Genomic DNA, 19,864 nt, shown 5'->3' with positions numbered 1-19,864 from the left:
GTATTTGTCAATTCAATTTTTTATATCTTAATATTTAAGTTATTAAATATTTAGAATTTAGTTATCTTTTATTCTAATCCTAATAAAATATTATTTTATATATTTTATTATGAATCACATTATTCAATTATTTAATTAATATTATTTATTTTAAAATAATATATTTGATCAATATATATTTAATTTTTTTAAAAAAATCATCTTTTCAAACTTACACGCTCAACATTTTTTAAATAATAAAACTATTTAAATAACTCTAATCCATCAACCTATTTTAATATTGCTTTATTAAAGAATAAATAAATATTACTTTAAGGATAAAGCATCATAAATAAGATTTAAAGAATCACGAGAACTATAAGATTTCAAAATCTTATTTCAACATTTTAGATGAAGTTAAGTGCTTTTTGGGTAATAAATTTGATTTATTTAGAAAATAATGAGGGTGATTAATTTTATGGATAAGCTATTTTTTTTAAAAATATTTAAATGATATTAATATATGTTTAAGTAAATGATATTTTAATTATTCAATTAAATAATGTAATTATTGATAAAAAAAATTAAAATATAAAATATTTTATATTTTAAAATTTAAATAATAATAAAAAATGAAAATGAAAATAAATATTTGTATGTTATTAGAAAAAATAAATAAAAAGATTGTCAGTGATAATGACAGAAAGTCAAAGCACAAAAGAAATCAGTCAACTGACTCAACTGTCTATATCCCAGTCCTAGTCATATTCAATTTCTTTTTATGTAAAATTATTACCTTCATTTCCCGGATATATTTAACCCGACCCGACCCGATCCATGTTACCAACTACACCACCGCCTTTCCTTATTACCATCGCGACTATCATTTCTCGAGCGTTCTCTCCTTTTCATCGGTTTATATATATCCGCTCTCTTCTCTCTAGATCATCGTCCTTCCCGGTTTTTCGTTTTCACAAGGCGGCTGCTACTCTTTTTCTTCTCCATACTTGCTTGATCTGAATACCCTTTAGGGTCTTTGTTCCAATTTGAATCTTTTGGATCGGAGTAAATTCGAAACCCTAGGGTTGAATCTATTAGGGGGTTTCATGCCGATGAGGTTTCAATGTTAGGCAGAGGTATTGACGGCGAACTAAGGCGTCCTCCGCTGTGAGATGGATTGACGAGCTATATCTGCTACAAAGAACTGGTGGAACAGGTCAAAATTATTGGAATACGGCATATGCGCTTATAAAGGTACGATTTTTTCGATTGATTAATGTATGGGTTTCTTTGATTTTGGTTTTGGGTGAAATTATTGTTGCTTTATGTATTTAGAGTGAAAGTTGTGGTTATTTCTACATGCAAAGAAGAAAGGACACTATGGAAAATTGTTTAGCTACTTGATTTTGGTGTTGTAATTGAGGGTACTCCACCATATAAACCTTTTCCAAGTTGTAGAGAATTTGTCTCTAGTTCATTATCTTGTTAATCAAGTTTTTATCCATCTACCTTGTTTCATGTGACCAAATGGATCATTTTCCCTTGTCTTATTTGTATAGACACATGTAGTTGCTCATGGACTTTTTAAAAATTCAACACTTCTTCCAGATTGACAACTTGTTTACAGTGTAATACCCTTCAACCTTGGTTTCTAATAGCAAGGTCATGATTCCCACATCCATTTTCAACCATGGTTGCCAGTTGCAGTTGGGCAACGAGACCCTGTATGGAAGACAAACAGCTCTGGCCTTATTTCATGCTAACAATAAGAGTTTCACCATGGATAGGTTTTGTCTTGGAAGGACGGCATGAGTGATGGATAGCTTGAGTTCAGTTTTTTTAGAATGAAACGCTTTGGGTGATTGAGACACAACTTCAAGCAAAGGGTTGCTTAAGATTTTTCAGGAAGGTCTATTCTAACACTGATAGTTTTACTTGCTTTGTTGGTTTTTGAATTGGAGAGGCAAGTTTCACTCTTTGAGAAATTAGATTTGAGTGGACCTGATGGATGGTTCCAATAATTTTCTACGACTAATTACTCCGTGTATTTCATCACCTCGTGGATTTTTATTTCATTGAGAAGATTAAGAGACCGTAAGTGAATCCTATCACTATAGAAAATGCATATTAGAAAACTAGAATGTCATGAGATGGATCCCTCGAAGCCCAATCATTCAATCGAGTACAATGTAGACTTTTGAGGTAGTAGGACCTTCAAATCAAGCTCCTTCTTCTTTTGAGATAGCGGAGCCATGCAATGCTAATATACCGGTCTACAAACCCTATGATCTTGTATAGGAGGACGTATTACCAATCCAAGACGAAGGAATGAGAGAAGTGGATTGTCACTTTGACATAGATGGTGAGTAGGATGTGGAGTGGTCAGAGACTGGGAGAGACAGTTTAATGGTGAAGGCAAGCTTATTTCTGTGAGAAACTGTGGCAGCTTATTTCATCATTGATGAGGAAACAATTTGAATGGTCAAAAGTCACTTAGTGAGCACAGGTGTGAGGATGAGTGTTAATAGACGTATCAATACTTAGAGAGAGAAAAAGAGGCTTCATAACAATGTTAATTATACTGAAAAATGAAATCTAGGAAGAATCGTTCTAACGTCAACAAGACAAATCATTGAATTTGATGAGGTCTTTTGATGAGATTTGAGTGGTTTTTATTTTTAGCAAAGCCTACCTTTAAATGTTCTCCATTAATGTTGCGTAATTCGTGAAAATTGTGTCGGGACTTGTATCTTGCTATAGTTTTGTTCCCCATGGAAAATATGACTTTCACGTCTACAATAGTGGGTAATTTGTTTAGATTTCATCATAATGTGCTATATCACCTTCTCATGCTGGGCAATTTGCTAAATTGTTGACATAGCATTACTTCGAATAAAATCACTGTCCTCTTGTACATTAGAAAAAAAGTATCCCTTTTTCTGTAATCATTTCCAGTTAGTGTGAAATCAAAATCATTACATCTTAGGGGTTTGTGGTTTTCTCATTGTTTTCAGTATTTTATGTAGTCCTATTTACTTGGCTAGCCACTTTATGATATTCTTGCTCCAGGAGAGCTGATTAATGTCAAAATGGTTGCCAGATTGTTTGGTTAGTCTCTTAAGTCTTAAACCATCCAAATGTCAAAATTATTATTAATTGAGGGGTTATATAATGTAAATACATATGTTATTAGGTGCAAATTGGTATGGTGAAGTGAAGCTTGGCAGTGACATTCTGTTTGACCTATCTTTGAGTTGTGGCTGAAGATTGGCAAGGGTATCCTTCTGGAACCTGTGCCTTGAAAAACCAAATCAAAGTCTTCGGAAGGATGATATTTGTGCTGCATCAATATTACATTCAGTTGAAGCTGTATCCCTCCTGAAGAAACTGAACTGTCTTCAGGAATATTGTAATTTCTCAACTATCAAGTTCAGGACATTGAATCTTCACAATCCAATTGCAAGGTTCTATGCTATTTTTATATTCATTTCTTTTGATCATCAGTTTTGTTTGGTTAACGAAATTCATATACGGTCCATCTGGATTATGATCTGTCTTCTTCATTATTTATATATTCTGATTGGCTTACTCTAATTTCGTATTCATTTTCTTAATTTCCTCACAGCTGCAATAGGAATAAGTGCCTTGACTACCATTCAATACAATTATAGATATGCATACAACAGTACAGCCTGGTGGCCGCTCCCCTAAAGCAATGAATTCATCACAGTTTCAACCTGGTTCAAATGGAATACAGGCACCTGCTTCATTTCCTTCTCATGTGAAGGGAAAGAAAAGGGAGCGATCGGACCATGGACCAGAATCCATTAAAAGAGAACGCTCTTTGAAAACAGAAGAGGGTGTTCGGAGTCGGGTTTCAGAAAGCAATCTTAGATCAGAGATTTCAAAGATAACAGATAAAGGTGGGCTGGTAGATATCGAAGGGGTTGAAAAGCTAGTACTACTCATGCAGCCTGAAAGAAGCGACAGAAAGTTGGATTTGAATAGCCGATCTGCGCTGGCTGCTGTGATTGCTGCCACAGACAGGTTCGATTGCCTCTGTCAATTTATTCAACTCAAGGGTTTGTCTGTATTAGATGAATGGCTGCAAGATATTCACAATGGGAAGATTGGTGATGGTAGCCCAAAGGATGGTGATAAACATGCCGATGAATTTCTTGTGGTTTTACTTTGTGCTCTTAACAAGCTTCCTGTAAATCTTCAGGCTCTGAAGATGTATCACATAGGAAAATCAGTTAATAATCTGCGCACACACAAAAATTTGGAGATTCAGAGAAAAGCTAGAAGCTTAGTCGACACATGGAAAAAGCGTGTTGAGGCTGAAATGAATGTTAATGATGCAAAGAGTGGATCTGTTCAGGCTACATCATCACCTTCTAGATCACCCCTTCCTGGAGGACCACATGAGATTGCTGGAAGGAACACAGTTACACTGGCTACTTCCTCCAAAACTCCTGTTAAACCTCTTCATGGTGAGCTCGCCATAAAGTCTATCACCACAATAGGGCTAACAAAGGAGACCATGTCACCTGTATCAGGTAAGGTAAGCCAATCTAGAGTAGCATTTGGAAGTAACTCCAATGTTCCTTCAAGGGACGATAGGAGTAGTAGTTCAAGCCAATCTCATAATAACAGTCAGTCCTGTTCAAGTGATCATAATAAAACTATGATTTTATGTGGAAAGGAAGATGCTAGAAGCTCTACTGTTGTATCAATAAGCGCAAGCAAGAATTCTAGTAGTGGCAATAGAGAAATTGGATCAAGTAGAAACTCATCACTCCCCAGGAATCTAGCTTCCGAGAAAGATGTAAATGTCGACGGGACTAGTCATAAAGCGGTTATTAAGCTACCAAATAGTGGCCACAGGAGAAGCCCAGGTCAGAGTGTCAGTGGGGGTTCTCTTGACGACCCTCTCATAGTTAATGGTACAGAAGTTTCTCCATTGCAACTTGAAAGCACTGGTCAGAATGTGAAAGAGAAGACAGACAATCCTAAACCTGTGGCTTCTTCTGGTGTCCGTGCTGAATCCTGGGAAAGTAATGATTTAAAAGATATACTCTCTGCATCTGATGAAGGTGACGACGTCTCACCAATTGCCATACCTGATGATCAATGTAGGATTGCTGAAGATGCTTCTACTAAATTCTTGGAAGTTACAAAAGTTGCTTCATCAACATCAGAGAGTGACCACAAAGCTGGGAAAGTACTTGAATCTTCTTTTAACTCAATCAATGCTCTGATTGAAAGTGCCAAATTTTCTGAAGCAAGTGCATCTCCGTCAGATGGAGATGATGCTGGAATGAATCTGCTTGCCAGTGTTGCTGCTGATGAAATGTTGGCCAAGTCTGACTTGGTTCTACCAGATGATTGTCTTGAGAGAATTGCTTTGAAGGAGAAGCATTCGTCCGTGGGTGATGAGGCAAAGTTGAATTCTCGAGATGGGAATAATGATGATAAACACCATAATCATTCTGTTGAGGAGGAATTAACTGACATCCGGAAGATAGATGCTTGTTCCAGGGTCAAGGAGACAACTTCTGACAAATTTGAACAGACACCTGGAAGACTGAAAAAGGAGCAACAACTCCCAGAGCAATGCCATAGGAATGATGAAAGATCAGATGAATTGATGGGTAATGATGTATCAATGGTCTCTGCCTCAGTTAGTGAAGAAGCTAAGAATCCTGAGAAAGTAGTTACAACAACCTCAACTACTTACAGAATTCAAAACGGTAAAATGATGGTGAGATGTGCCGCTGATAAAGCCATCGTTTCAAAGGAGGAACCTGTTGAAGGTTCAATGCCAAATTTTGATCTGGAAAGTGATGTGGGTAAAGATTCAGTGGCTGAAGGACTTAATATTGGCGGCCACACAGAGCAGAAATTGTCTCCTAGTTTGATACAAGCAGAAAAAGAGTGCAACAGCGATGAGAAGTTGCAGCGGCTTTTAGACAATGCCAAAATCACTGTTTCTGATAAAAACACTGGAAAAACAGAGGACACAAATTGCAGTAATCATATGATGGTTGCTCCAGTACCAATCCATGAACACCAGGTCAATCTTGGCCTGGTTGATAAAGATAAAGTCATTCAAGCTGTGGTTTCTGATAAGTTTGAGGAATGTCACTCTACTATGGCAGTTTCTGCTTTGACTGCTGCAAAAGCATCGGATTCAGAGATGAAGCCGAAATTTGATTTGAACAAAGGATTTGTTGGAGAAGAACTGAAGTACGTAAGGCCAACAAACTCAACAGCTTCTAGAACACTTCTTCCTTCAGTAAACTCAGTGCCTTTTTGCTTTTCCCCAGTTTCCAGTGGGTTTCCTGCTTCCGTGACTGTCGCAGCTGCTGCAAAAGGGCCATTTGTATATCCTGATGACCTCATGAGGACTAAAGGGGAACCTGGATGGAAAGGGTCTGCTGCGACAAGTGCATTTAGGCCAGCCGAACCCAGGAAGGTTCTGGACATGCCTGTCTCAATTTCCGAAACTAATACAGGAAAATGCCAGCGTCCTATGTTAGATTTTGATCTTAATGCGCCAGGCGAAGATATTCTGGAAGATATAACTTCCCACGAATCGGAAAAAACGGATCCTCTGGGTTCTACACCTGCTCGGAGCTTTGGAGGACTTGATCTTGATTTAAATCAAGTTGATGGAGCTAATGAAACAGGACAATACTGGTTAAAAGGTCATAATAGAGACTTTGACTTGAATGATGGGCCTGCACTAGATGAATCAAATACTGAACCAACTTTGTTAAATCATCAAGGTAGAGGCAGTATGCTGCCCCAACCGCCGCCTATAAGTGGAAATTACTCATCATGGTTTCCAACCGGAAACAGTTATTCAGGTGTAACCATTCCGTCGTTCCTACCCGAGAGAGGTGAACAGTCTTTCCCAATCATTGCAACCGCCACTCCTAGGATGATACAACAAGGGTCAGCTTCTTCTGGTGGGACCCATTTTACGCCTGATGTTTACAGAGGAGGACCCGTGTTATCTTCTTCTCCCTTTCAATATCCGGTTTTCCCTTTCGGAACTAGCTTTCCTATTCCATCATCCTCATTCTCCAGTTTCCCGAATATCATCAACTCACAGATGTTAGGTCCGACTGCTGCTGCACAGTACTCACAGATGTTAGGTCCGACTGCTGCTGCACAGTATCCAAGGCCACCTTATGTTAGCATTCTGGACAGTAATAACAGTATAGGAGAGAGCAACCGGAAGTGGGGCCGGCAAAATCTAGACCTTAATGCAGGTCCCGGTGCAGTGGAATTTGACAGTAAAGAAGATTCATCCTCTATGGTAGCACGACAGTTCTCTGTTGCTAGTTGTCAGGGACTAGCTGAGGAGCAGGCTAGAATGTGCCAACAACTGGCGAGTAATAATGGTGTGAAGAGGAAGGATCCTCCTCCTGAAGGTGGATGGGATAATGAAAGCTTTAGGTACAACAAGCAAGCCTCTTCGTGGCAATAAATTTCTTGATAGCTGGTGGAATCACTTATTCAAATGGTTTCAACCAGGTGAGTTAGCTGTGTATTCTAGTTTCCTAATTTGTGACTTCTATATATTTACATAACATTTATTAATGTCACAAAAGATATATCAAGTCATTGTAATATGAATCCAAGATAATGTTTGCTAAAGAGCTTGTTTGATATAAAAAAATTGTGGATTATGAGTAAAATGACCACAATATCCTTAGTATTATAAAATTTAAAGTAAGGGTGTTTTAGTTGATGATTTGAATGACTTGATGGAAGAAGAAGTGATTGAGGGATGAGTAAGTTTAATTCTCAGGAGACATCTAGTGATTGAGGGATGACTGTTTTACTGAAGGATTCTTGCATAATCTTTCTCTTATTATTTTTTTTTCAGTTTCTCGAGGACAAGTGCTGACTTATGAGATTTCATTATTTGAAGTGGTGCTTTGAGGAAAGGAGGGGCGGTGGTAAGTGAGTTATTACTTATAAACATTAGTGTCCCACCTCCCCAATGTAAAGCAAAAGATGTCTATAATTAGGGGTTGTCCAAGCGAATTGTTCCTTGGATTCTTCTTCTTCTTCTATCTTCTACTTCAGGATGGTGGATTTGGATTAATCATGTCCCCCTTTGTAGATATCTTACTTTTGGGCTTCATGCACTTGGTGTTGTATAAACAAACTGGTAACTGTTGTTTTTTTTTTGTTCTTTTTTTTTTGTTTTGTACTGGCAACCACATGAAATTACATTTTCCATTAAAATGCACACATTATTATATATTGCATATTTGTTAACAGTATCTTGCAGTGAAAGGTGAAGTCTCTCCCTCCCTACCTATATCTTTGATTTGCAGTTGAAAATCTGTAGTTTTAGCCAATAAATCAAACAGTGTTGTACACATAATACTTGACTTGTATTTGTTTCCATTTGAAATTTTTTGTTATCTTGTCAGCATATGATGTTCATATAAAGCAGTGTTTTTTTTTTAACTTTGTAAGTAACAAGCAGACAGACCATCAGAGAAGAACTACATTCCAACTGGTGCCATGTTCTTCTGGTAAGCATTAAAGAAGGTACTACTTGGAAGGCTTTATTATTCTTTTCCTTTTTTTTGAGATTAGGGTTTTCTTTTTCTGGAAGAGGCTAGCGCTAAAGCTGCAGATATTTTTTTGGAAAAGGGCGGCGCCTACTAACTTGCCTAGCTTCTGCTTTCGGCAGCTTCCAGCAACAAGCATAATCGCGGCCCGAGTTGATTACAGAGCTGCCGATACCGAACTATCCGAAAGCCCGCCCCCCTTTCTTTTTGTGGGGATTCAGTTTTACATGGAACGTTTCTTCTATTGTGACTCGCAACGGAACTGGAAGAGGATTTTGGATGGAAACTTGAATGCGCAATGATCATTTCTTTGTGTCTTCTCAAGTTCTTTTTCAGACAAAGTCAAATAAACTATAAAGAATGAAACTGGTAGGTTGAATTTTAAAGAATGAATTAAAAGAGACTAACATAGTGTTACCATTAAAAGTTGATTTTTTGTTGTTGCTGAATTAGAAATTGTTATTAAATCTCAAACATCCATTAAAATGCATTCATCTATAATAAGTGATAACAAAAAAAGCAAAAAACAATGATTACAAGAAGGCCACTTCTATAGTCAACAGACAGCATAACGTGTTCGACTGAACCAACTTGGGCGGCTAATATGTCATTTGAAACATCCGAGAGGCACCCGATTGCAGCTGCAAGTTTCATTCAGCAGTTATTAGCAAAACATAACATTCAAGCCCAAAATGTTTAATTCAAGTAAAATATAGGAAGAGGGGATAAGTTACTGACAATAGCCATCCATTTCGTGTCTTTTTCTTCTTTTCCTTTTGCTTTTGTGGAGGTTTTATAACCATCTTGATTGCAGCATCAAACACTGCTTTAACATTCTGTATCATACACATTTTAGCAAAATTGGAAACAATGTAAAGTTTGGATGGAATAAAAGGTGTCCATCCTTGTTAATACCATGTTCTCTTTGGTTATGTTTGGTTGAACCGAAAAAAGGTGTCCTTTCTGTTGCAGTTCTATAATTTCTACAAGCACAAGAATTGAAATGTAATTCTAATTCTAATCATAGAGACCCCCAAACATAGCCTAGCCTTAATCATTTCAATATCATACTACAAATAGCTCTTGCAGTAGGAATAGGGATGGAATCTATCAAATGGAAAGTGAGAAGAAAAAGATCTCGTGCATATCCATTTTCATTTGATTTTTAGACTATGATTGGAATCTTCTAGGAAACTAGATACCAAAACTATCATTACCTGTTGAGTCTTTGAGCTGCACTCAATATAAAAAGAAGCACCAATCTGTTTGCGAAGCTCCTCGCCCTGATAAATGCCCAAAAACCATCATCACAAAGTTTATCACACCACCCATATATTAAAAATTGACACACACCTGTGCAGTGGAAACCGGTACCAAGCCAGGATGGTCAGCCAAGTAACGTTTATCCTCCCGTAAGTCTGTATGCAAACAGTGAATATAGAGGTGGTGAGATTCAAAACAAGCAGAAACAAAAGAAAATTATCACTTAAATGTTAAGCTTTTCTGTTCATAAAACAAATACTTATGTCTTAATGAAAAAGACAAATCTGCAATAAAAGATGCATAACAAGCACTATTCTTAAAACAAAACAAAAAAATGATTTTAATTTGCGGAAACTGTTGATTTGATGTAAATGGAAGACAATAGAAAAACAACAAATGTGTTGAAATCAAGGACAAAAATGACAAGAAAATTGTCAACAAGAAAAAATAGGTGCAGGTGGAGTTAGTTGTTAGTATGTGAATATGCATGAAATGGTGACCCCCCACCTGAAAATATGATTTACCAGTAACAAATAACTGATCTAACTTACCCAATTTTGTTCCAACCAATACAATTGGCACTCCAGGTGCAAAATGTTGAAGTTCAGGAAGCCACTGCCATGAAAATCATAGTATATTTCTTTCAAGTTTCAACCAGATTCATTTCATAATAAAAGTAAACAAATTGTAGGAAACCCATCACTAAACATACCTTTTTCAGTATGTTCTCATAACTTGCTCGACTAACCAACGAGAATGCCAAAACAAATACATCTGCCCCTCTATAACTCAAAGGCCTCAATCTGTTATAATCCTCTTGACCTAAATGATAACAATTCAATATAAGCAAAAAAAACATCCAATTGACAACCAAAAGAGAGTTAGTTACCAGCTGTGTCCCAAAGTCCTAGATTGACTGTGGTACCTTCAACCACCACATTTGCACTGAAGTTATCAAACACAGTAGGTATATAGTCCTGATGATTTCAATAAAATTAGTGATAAAAAGTAGTGGGTAGATCATAAAAATAAAGTACAATCCACAAATCATAAAGCAAAAAAGATTCTGGGTATGATGTGTCAGATACAACTCAACTTATCTTCAATTTGATTTTGGGGAAATGTGAAGAAAAAGCTAAAGAGATGGTAAATTACCGTGGGGAATTTGTTACTGGTGTAGCAGATAAGCATACAAGTTTTGCCCACGGCTCCATCACCAACTGTTACACACTTAATGAATCTGGAAGCACTAGAAGCCATTGATGGATGGATTATTCAACTTTCACAACAAAGAAAATCCCACCCAATTCCAATTCTTCTTCTTCTTCTTCTTCAAAGCTCTAAAGAGAGAGAAAGAGAAGAGAGAGAGAGTGTGAGAGGCAATAATCACATGATTCCTACTGGTTCAGTATTTCTGTACCATGGCTTTTAGCTACAATTCAATTCGATCGGCGCAAAATAAATCCTTTTTTTATATATACAAAATATTTATCTCATAATCTAGATAATAAATTATTTGTCAAAAACTATTCAAATATTATTATTATAAATTGTAATTCTGATTTTTTACCTCATCTAATGGATCATGTTTTTTTTTTTAAATTATAATTTTGATGTTAAATAAAATTTGTTTCCAAATTTAAATGATGCTTGCTTTCACATCATTGTATTTAACAAAGGGAAATGAAAACATATCATAATCTAAATTAATTAATAACTAAATTTAGAAAAAAAAACAAAGTTATATGTTTAGCTTTATCATGTACTAAAAATTACTTTAATTAATGAAATAGTTATTATTTAAATTCGTTGAATTGAATGAAGATTGATTAAGAAGTAACGGTTAAATTTTTATTTTTTTATTTGACTAATATATTATTATTAATAATTTTCAATTTTGTTACTAGTATTTTCTAACCAAATTGATTATCTTCAAAAGAGTCAAACAAATAAGTATTAATTTACCTAAAAAATAGAGAGATCTCATATTAGATTCTCTTTTTCTAAAATAATTAGTCAAATAAAAAAGTTATTAATATTGAAAATCTAAAATCTGATTGTGAATCATATGGTTAAGATATAGGGATTTGGTCATGGTATGAATATTTGATTAATTCTATTTAACGCATAAGTTTAAACAATAATTAACAAGTTTTTCAAACTCTTATAAAGATAATTTTTACATTGTTTGAAATTGTATTTGTAATTTTTCAAATAATTAAGGTATTTTAAATTAGAAACCAATTAGGAAAAGAATAGAAAAGAAAATATTAAATACTATTTAAATTGAAAATAAATTAATATAACTCATAGCCATATTTAACTATCTTAACTTTAGTTTGATTAACTAATTAAGACTATTGGACAGTTTAGTAAAACTTAAATGGTCTTTGGTTAATATAAGTTGTACTTTGAAAAATACAAATTTGTAACAACTTTACATTAATGGTAATTATTTTACAATTTTGGCATTTTTACGGAATATAATAATGATAGTGTGAACCAAACATTTATAATGAATATTATAACAAATGAGTTTGTACTTTTATTATATACAGTTATTCCTAAAATTTGAAGTGTTGTGAATTTATTATTATTAAATTATTTGATATTTTAATTAAAAAAAATATTAATATTAAACAGTTATTCTCTATTTAACTTTTTTATTAAAATAATTTAATATCTTAATTATATATATAATTAATTTAAATATATATATATAACCTTTTAAAATATAAAAATATAATATATATAACAAATTACTTAAATCTCTTTCTCATCGATTTAATATTAGGTAAATAAATTATAGAATATAATTATTTTATTATTTTTGTAAAAACTTAATTCAAATTAAATCAAACAAGGATTTAAGGAGTTATATAGAGAGAGACTTTTCTAGTATTAATAAAATATACATTCACATATGTAGTATAAACATTTCTTTATACATAGACAACTGTCTTTAATCACCTCAATTATCTTTTTACATGAGTGATTCATAGTTAAATTCATACACTACAAGCTTCATATATATACAAAACAAATAAAAAAACATAATTTAAAATAAAAATAATATATTTTGAAGTGAAAGTAATATAATTTGATACTAAACAATTATATAACTAAATTAAACACATTTAAGACTTTTGCAACCAATTTGTTTGATAAAATATTATTTTTTTTATTTGTGGTCGGAGGTCATCTAATTCATACATTCAGTTAAAAATGTATTTTTTCATCGTCTTTCACAATATAGCTAGTAAAAATCTTACGGTTATTCAATTATCAAAAATCAAATATCTAAATAAAATTTTCCATTTTTGTTTTGTATGGAATACGTTTTCTTGAATTCGATACGGTTACATTTTATTCTTTTATATCGACTTTTACCGTTGAGCTGCCTTGGTGAGTTAAAATTTCTCAAACTTATTTAGACATTTTAACTTTAACTTGAAAATCTAACGAAAATATGTCAATTTTAATAAGGAATTTATTTTAATAACAAATTAAGTTATTTTTTATTTTTAAATAATCAATTTTATTTATTAATTGAGGTACAAAATAAGTTAATATTACAAGGGAATTAAGTCAAAAAAATCAATAGAAATAAAATTATCAAAATTTAGAACAAGTAATGCAATATCTTTGTAATGCTTAATGGTTGTGAAATATTTTAAAAACATATAACAAAATATAAATAAATATAAAATTTTAATTTAATTATTAATTTATTACAATTTAAATTTAATATTACAGTAATGATAATATAATAATAAATAACTAGAATAATTCAAATGAGACCGTGATAAAATTAACTTCTAAAATAAATAAATAAATAAAAACAAAAAATAAAATATGAGGACTTATAAAATTAACACAAATACATCATAAAGAAAGATGATCATGATTTTTCTTTTTACTCAAATCAAATAATCAACTAATCAATTATATTACTGGCCAAATCGAAGGGTCATGGATATTCAACTAATATAAAACTAAAAGATTTTAAAAACGATAATTGACACATTGGAACCACTACTTTTTACATTTAATTATTCCATGAACTTTTGACATTTTTTTTAATAATTTTAACCCATTGAATTTAGTCTAGTAGAGAACTAATCACCTTCACGATACTAACATTAACTAAGAAAATGTCATAACTCATAAGAGATAAAAAGATTGTAAATAATTTAGTTTTGATAATTTTTTTTGTTTAAACTTTGATTTCCTCCAAATAATAAAAAAAGAAACAGTGAGCGCGAAGATTTACTGAACCGAGAATACATCCAATAGAACTAGTGGTTGAAGAAAAATCGATAACATCGTTTATGATTATTTTTCTGTGAACAAACTATTTAGAACAAATTTTTTTTGATTTTTTTATAAACGATTAACCATCTTATTAGAAATCCTAAAAAAGATTTTACAAATTGAAGTTAATTAAAATGAAGAGCCAAATGTTTTGCTTCCAAAGATTAAGAAGACAAAAAAAACATAATTGACAAGTTTGACTACCACACGAGACCGTGAGTTGATATTGATATATATATATATATATATATATATATATGAAAGAGTATACAATCTATGAAGTAAATTGTAAAACCAAACAATTATTTTTCATAAAAAATAAATAATAATTATCACTTTACCTAAATTAATAAATGGGTCAGAATCTCTTTAATATTATACCTTTTTTTTTTAATCTAAATAAATTGTCAGGAACAGGAACAGCTAATTATATGGTAAAAATAAGACTAATCTAATATATTTGTGTGCAATTTTAAATTATAAAATTAATATTATAAATTATTATAATATTACATGTGCATTAGACTATTAAAATACGGTCGATAATACAATGATAAGAAAATTAATCTCTTCTCTCACAATATTTTAAAATAAAGATAAATAAAATTGGTCATTCACATATGTTTGTCTTAAAATAAGAGAAATATATTTATAAATAATGTTATGAAAAAAAATACAATATATATAATCACCATAATATAATGTTGATTCGAGTGATGTGTTTAACACATTTTCCTTAAAACAGTTCACTGTCTCTCCTTGTGTTGAAATTTATCGCAGTTAGCTCATGTCTCCCAAGGTACACCGAATCTAGTAGTGATTCAACACTAGAATCACTACGCATCGAACGTGACAAAGTACCTGAATCGAGCACCGGGTTTCAACGAAAATACGAAGAGTCAACAACTCGAAAGTCACTCGATTGAGTGAAAAACTCGAAAACACTCAATTGAGTGAAGAACTCGAAGACACTCAAGAAAATAAATAAATAACATTTCAAATTCTAGATAGATAATGAAATGAGTGAAGAAGAGATATATGAAGAATTCCAATATGAAGGGATATATATAGCTGGAAATTAAATCATCTCAATAAAATCATTTATCAATCCAATGGCTGATAATTAATCTAACGATTGTCATTTTAAAACTCTTGACATTCGATCTTATCCATTGATATTCGATCTTATCTATTGCATTAAATTTCACCAAAAATACATATTTGATTTGGTATGAATTTATATTTAATTTATTTATTCAAATTCTAATTTTCATTTAATTAATTTAATTAGTTTAAAATTGTAACACCATTTTTAGTTACAACTCTAAATACAATTTTTTATAAATAAAAATGAAAAACTTGCTATAACATTATTTATATACCGTGTCACTATTGTATTTGTTGAGAACCATTTACAAAGTTTTAAAATAATAATAAAAAATAAATAAAAACTCAATCAACTTTTATGTTTTTCTTATTCTTGTTCTTCCAAACTCATTAACTTTTATAAAGAAAAAATGGAAAACTAAGTATAACATAATTTATATACTAACATATGAATGTATTTATTTTAACTCTTCAATATAGACATATCAAATTTATATATAAATAAAATACCAAAATTTAGGAGTAATATTTATAAAATTTAGGAGCAATTTATATTTTAACTTGTATTAAATGAATTGGGTTGGAACTTGGATTTACAATTATATAGGAGTATTATATAGGAGTAGTATTTATAAAACTAGGAATTGACATTATAATTTATATATAGGAAAAAAGCTCACTTAGACGTATGTACTTGTACAACTAGCTCACTTAGACGTATGTACTAATAAAAGTTCATTTAAACGTACGTACTATCAAAAATTGGCTCATTTAGCCTCTTTTAGTAACCATGGTTAACTTTTATTTTTAAATTTAAATATTTCTTAATTAAATATTAATATATTTTCTCTCTCTTCCCTTTTCATTTATTATTTCATTTATTACTAATAAATGAACCCTCTATTTTTATTTTTATTTCTAATTTTTTATTATTTCTATATGAGTATTTATGATTGATTATTTTAATTTTATTTTATATATATGAGCATTCATCATTAATTATTTGAACTCTATATTTCTTCTTCTTTTTTTATATATTTTTTTATATTCACATTAATTATTAATTATTTTAAAATTGTTTGATCCCAATAATTGAATATAACAATGAAAATTCTTTCAACAATAAAAATCTTTCAACACAAAAATAAATTAATTAATAATTAAGAATTGAATAATAATAAAAACTCATTCATCAAACACCAAAAGAGTAATAATCAAATATTAGACAAAACAATTCCTTTACTACTAATATAATAATATAAGTCGTGAATAAAAATTAAATAAAAAATTATTAATTTCATTTTTATTTATATTAAACTAAATAAGAAAAAACCCTTTTTCATTTTTATTATATTAAATTAAATAAGAAAAAACCCTTCAAAAAATAATTTACAGAAAACATAAAATTCATAAATAAGTTGTTAAATTGTTTTTAAAAAATAAGAATTTAAGAAATATAAGAAATAAAAACTAATAAAACAAAAGATGAAATATAAAAGAGAAATTAATATTAAAATAATAAAAAAAATTAAGAATAAAATAAATTACTTAGTTTAATTAATGAAAAAGGTGGAAAGAGAAAATATATTAATATTTAATTAATAAATATATAAATTTAAAAATAAAAGTTAACCATGGTTATTAAAAGAGGCTAAATGAGCCAATTTTTGATAGTACATATGTTTAAATGACCTTTTATTAGTACATACGTCTAAGTGAGCTAATTGTACAAGTACATACGTCTAATTGAGCTTTTTTCCTTTTTTATATATATATATATATATATATATATATATATATATATATATATATATATATATATATATATATATATATATATATATATATATATATATATATATATATATATATATATATATATATATATATATATATATATATACTTGTGATGGCTATTTTAACATTATATAAAAATAAGTCAAAATATATGTAAATAATATCCCGGCAATTTCTAGACACAAAACATACTTTTCAAGAAATTATAATGAGTATGTCATTATTGTAATAATTATGTCATAATGGTCAATTAATTATTGTCAAATTAAAATTTAAAAGTTTTCTTTTGTTTGATATATTATTGTTATTTGCATCATAATTAAATTATAATTTAATGTAATTTTTTTTATATACAAATTACTTTAGAATATTATTTTATAAATATAATAAAAAAAAATTCTTAGAACGCTTTTAAGTTGACATCAAATAGTGTTATCTTTCTATATTTAAAATATATATATATTTATAATAAAAAAAAATTAAATGGTCATAAAAATTTAAACTAAAAACTAATCTTGACAGACCTAACAAATACAAGTTTTTTAAAATCATGGGATAACAAATAGGTCAAAAGGAAAAGAAAACATTAGTGGTTATGTGCTTTTAATATTTAGTTAGGTATAAAAATGATTTGGTTTGATACTTTGCAGAATTGCTTTGTTGCTTTCCAGTTTGGAGTGTGAAAGGAAAAGGGTTAGCTCCAAAGCAAAGGAAATAGCCACTTTTATGATCACAAAAGTTAGAACTGTGCAAGGGGGATAAATGGGTTGGTTTAGTTAATCATGATTGATGACCCCCATTCATCCATTATTCCATAATATTCTCCTACTTGTAACTTTGTTTATTATCAACCAAATCAATTTGCCTTTTCAAGTTGGAAAAGAAAATTATGTTAATTAGTTTCTCTTCAAAATATATTTATATAAACTTTAAAAAAAATGTCTAACATTGACTTATTTTACAACTTCTTCCGAATAAAATGATAAAATGATAAAATGACTAAACATTCGTCTCTATGGATGTCAATAAATACCGTGCACACAATATTCGTGAGTACTCCATGGTAGATTTCAGAGATTTTAAATCAAGTTCGGGGTTGGAGAGAAGGTTATTCAATCAAATTTGGGGGTTGAGAACGAAAAATGTGTGAAATCCAAAACCCGGATTATATTATTATTATTTTTTGTTAAGGCTTAGGGTGACTTTTCACCTAGGGATGGCAATGGGGCGGTTCGGGGCGGGGAATGCATTTACCGTCCCCGCACCGTTTTAATTTCGGGAAATTTTTTAATACCATCCCCGCCCCGTTCGGTTTCGGGAAATCCCGCGGGGCACCGTTAATAATTATTTTTATTTAAAATAAAATAAAAATTATACAATAAAATTATATAAACAAGTTTTTTAATATAATATATATTATAATATATTAAAATTTATATTATTATAAAGAAATAACATTACTACTCTTATAAAATATAGTGAATAAATAAATATATTGATAATTTAATATATTTAATTATGTTTATGGTGTTCGGGGCAGATTCGGGGTAGATTCGGGGTGAAATCGGGGCGGAGCGGGGCGGGGGACACAAATACCATCCCCGCCCCATTCCCATTCAGTTTCGAAGAAAAACCATCCCAAACGGGACAATTCGGTTCGGTTTTCGCGGGGCGGTTTCAAATTGCCATCCCTATTTTCACCTATAACATCATTACAATAACTATATATCATTTATTTTATTCTATCCACACCTTACACTTTACGGTAAACATCATTTTTCAATAACAAAAAAAATTCCTTCTTTTGATAACAAAATATTATTTATGTCTCCTTAATCTTCATTTTCAACCTTACTCCTTAACTTCTTTCTCTAACATTTAGTCTTTCTATTTCTTTTTCAACTCCAATAATAATAAAAAAGTTAGTTATATTTTTCAACATTTACAACATAAATATATTAAATAAGTAATGTTTTTATTTGTGTTTTTAAAATTTCGATATTACTAGTTTTAATGTTATTTATATTTAATAAAGTTATGTTTCGCACTTTAATTGGGTAATGAAGTACTCATCGGAGATCGGATACCCAGTGAATCGAGGATGGTTAAAGAAATAAAGATACCCGTCAGGGTCAGATTCGGGTAGTAAAATAAAAATTAAGTTTGGGGACGGGTACTTTACTACCCGACGTGTAAGGTACTCATTGCCATCCTTAGTCTCTATGAATTGTGTGACAACATCGGAGCTACGTTTCAATCTAAAATGTTCTATGCTTGTACAAAAGACCTCTTCACTTCATTACAATTTCATTGTTTGTGCATCATCTTGATGTTAACCCTAAACTTGGTGTATTTGAAAAGTTGAGAAGTATTATAATTTTTAAATTTGGTGTTGTACTTGAAAAGATAGAAAGACTCTAAGGAATGTTTAGATGAATGGAATTGACATTGACATTGACATTGATATTCTAATTCTAATTCAATGAGAATTGACATTAAATTATAATTCAATTACTATTTTAGAAAATTATAAAATTGTAATTCAATTCCAAATATTATATTTAAAAAATATAATAAAATTAATTTTAATATATATTATCTATTTTATTATAATATTAATTTAACACGATTGATTAGAATAGCTTAAGTGTCAAGAATTTTATTTAAGTTTAGATTCTCAGTAAAAAAAAATATCGGTTCAACATTATATCTTTATAAAAAAATATCAGTTCGACATGTTAACTTTTTAAATTAAAAAACATATATATCAGTTCAAAAGTTAACTTACTAAATTATAAAAGAAA

The 19,864-nt window shown here is 30.6% G+C and overlaps 2 protein-coding genes across 2 annotated transcripts; one reads left to right on the top strand and one right to left on the bottom strand.

The window, feature by feature from the left end:
• The first annotated feature begins 1,644 nt into the window (after positions 1-1,644).
• LOC124928991 lies at positions 1,645-8,282 on the top strand. Its single transcript, XM_047469245.1, has 4 exons — positions 1,645-1,766; positions 3,246-3,443; positions 3,637-7,524; positions 7,880-8,282. The coding sequence occupies exons 1-3, from the start codon at positions 1,645-1,647 to the stop codon at positions 7,475-7,477; spliced, it is 4,161 nt and encodes a 1,386-aa protein (XP_047325201.1). The 3' UTR covers positions 7,478-7,524; positions 7,880-8,282.
• A 693-nt stretch (positions 8,283-8,975) lies between these two features.
• LOC124920984 (rac-like GTP-binding protein 4) lies at positions 8,976-11,283 on the bottom strand. Its single transcript, XM_047461576.1, has 8 exons — positions 10,998-11,283; positions 10,732-10,819; positions 10,555-10,664; positions 10,394-10,457; positions 9,933-9,997; positions 9,797-9,862; positions 9,318-9,415; positions 8,976-9,220 (listed from the first exon to the last, which is right to left on the bottom strand). The coding sequence occupies exons 1-8, from the start codon at positions 11,100-11,102 to the stop codon at positions 9,187-9,189; spliced, it is 630 nt and encodes a 209-aa protein (XP_047317532.1). The 5' UTR covers positions 11,103-11,283; the 3' UTR covers positions 8,976-9,186.
• Between the last annotated feature and the right edge of the window lie 8,581 nt (positions 11,284-19,864).

The sequence above is a fragment of the Impatiens glandulifera genome, chromosome 1 (assembly GCF_907164915.1).
Source record: "Impatiens glandulifera chromosome 1, dImpGla2.1, whole genome shotgun sequence".
NCBI classification, from domain to species: domain Eukaryota; kingdom Viridiplantae; phylum Streptophyta; class Magnoliopsida; order Ericales; family Balsaminaceae; genus Impatiens; species Impatiens glandulifera.
This window is presented reverse-complemented; position numbering and strand designations above follow the sequence as displayed.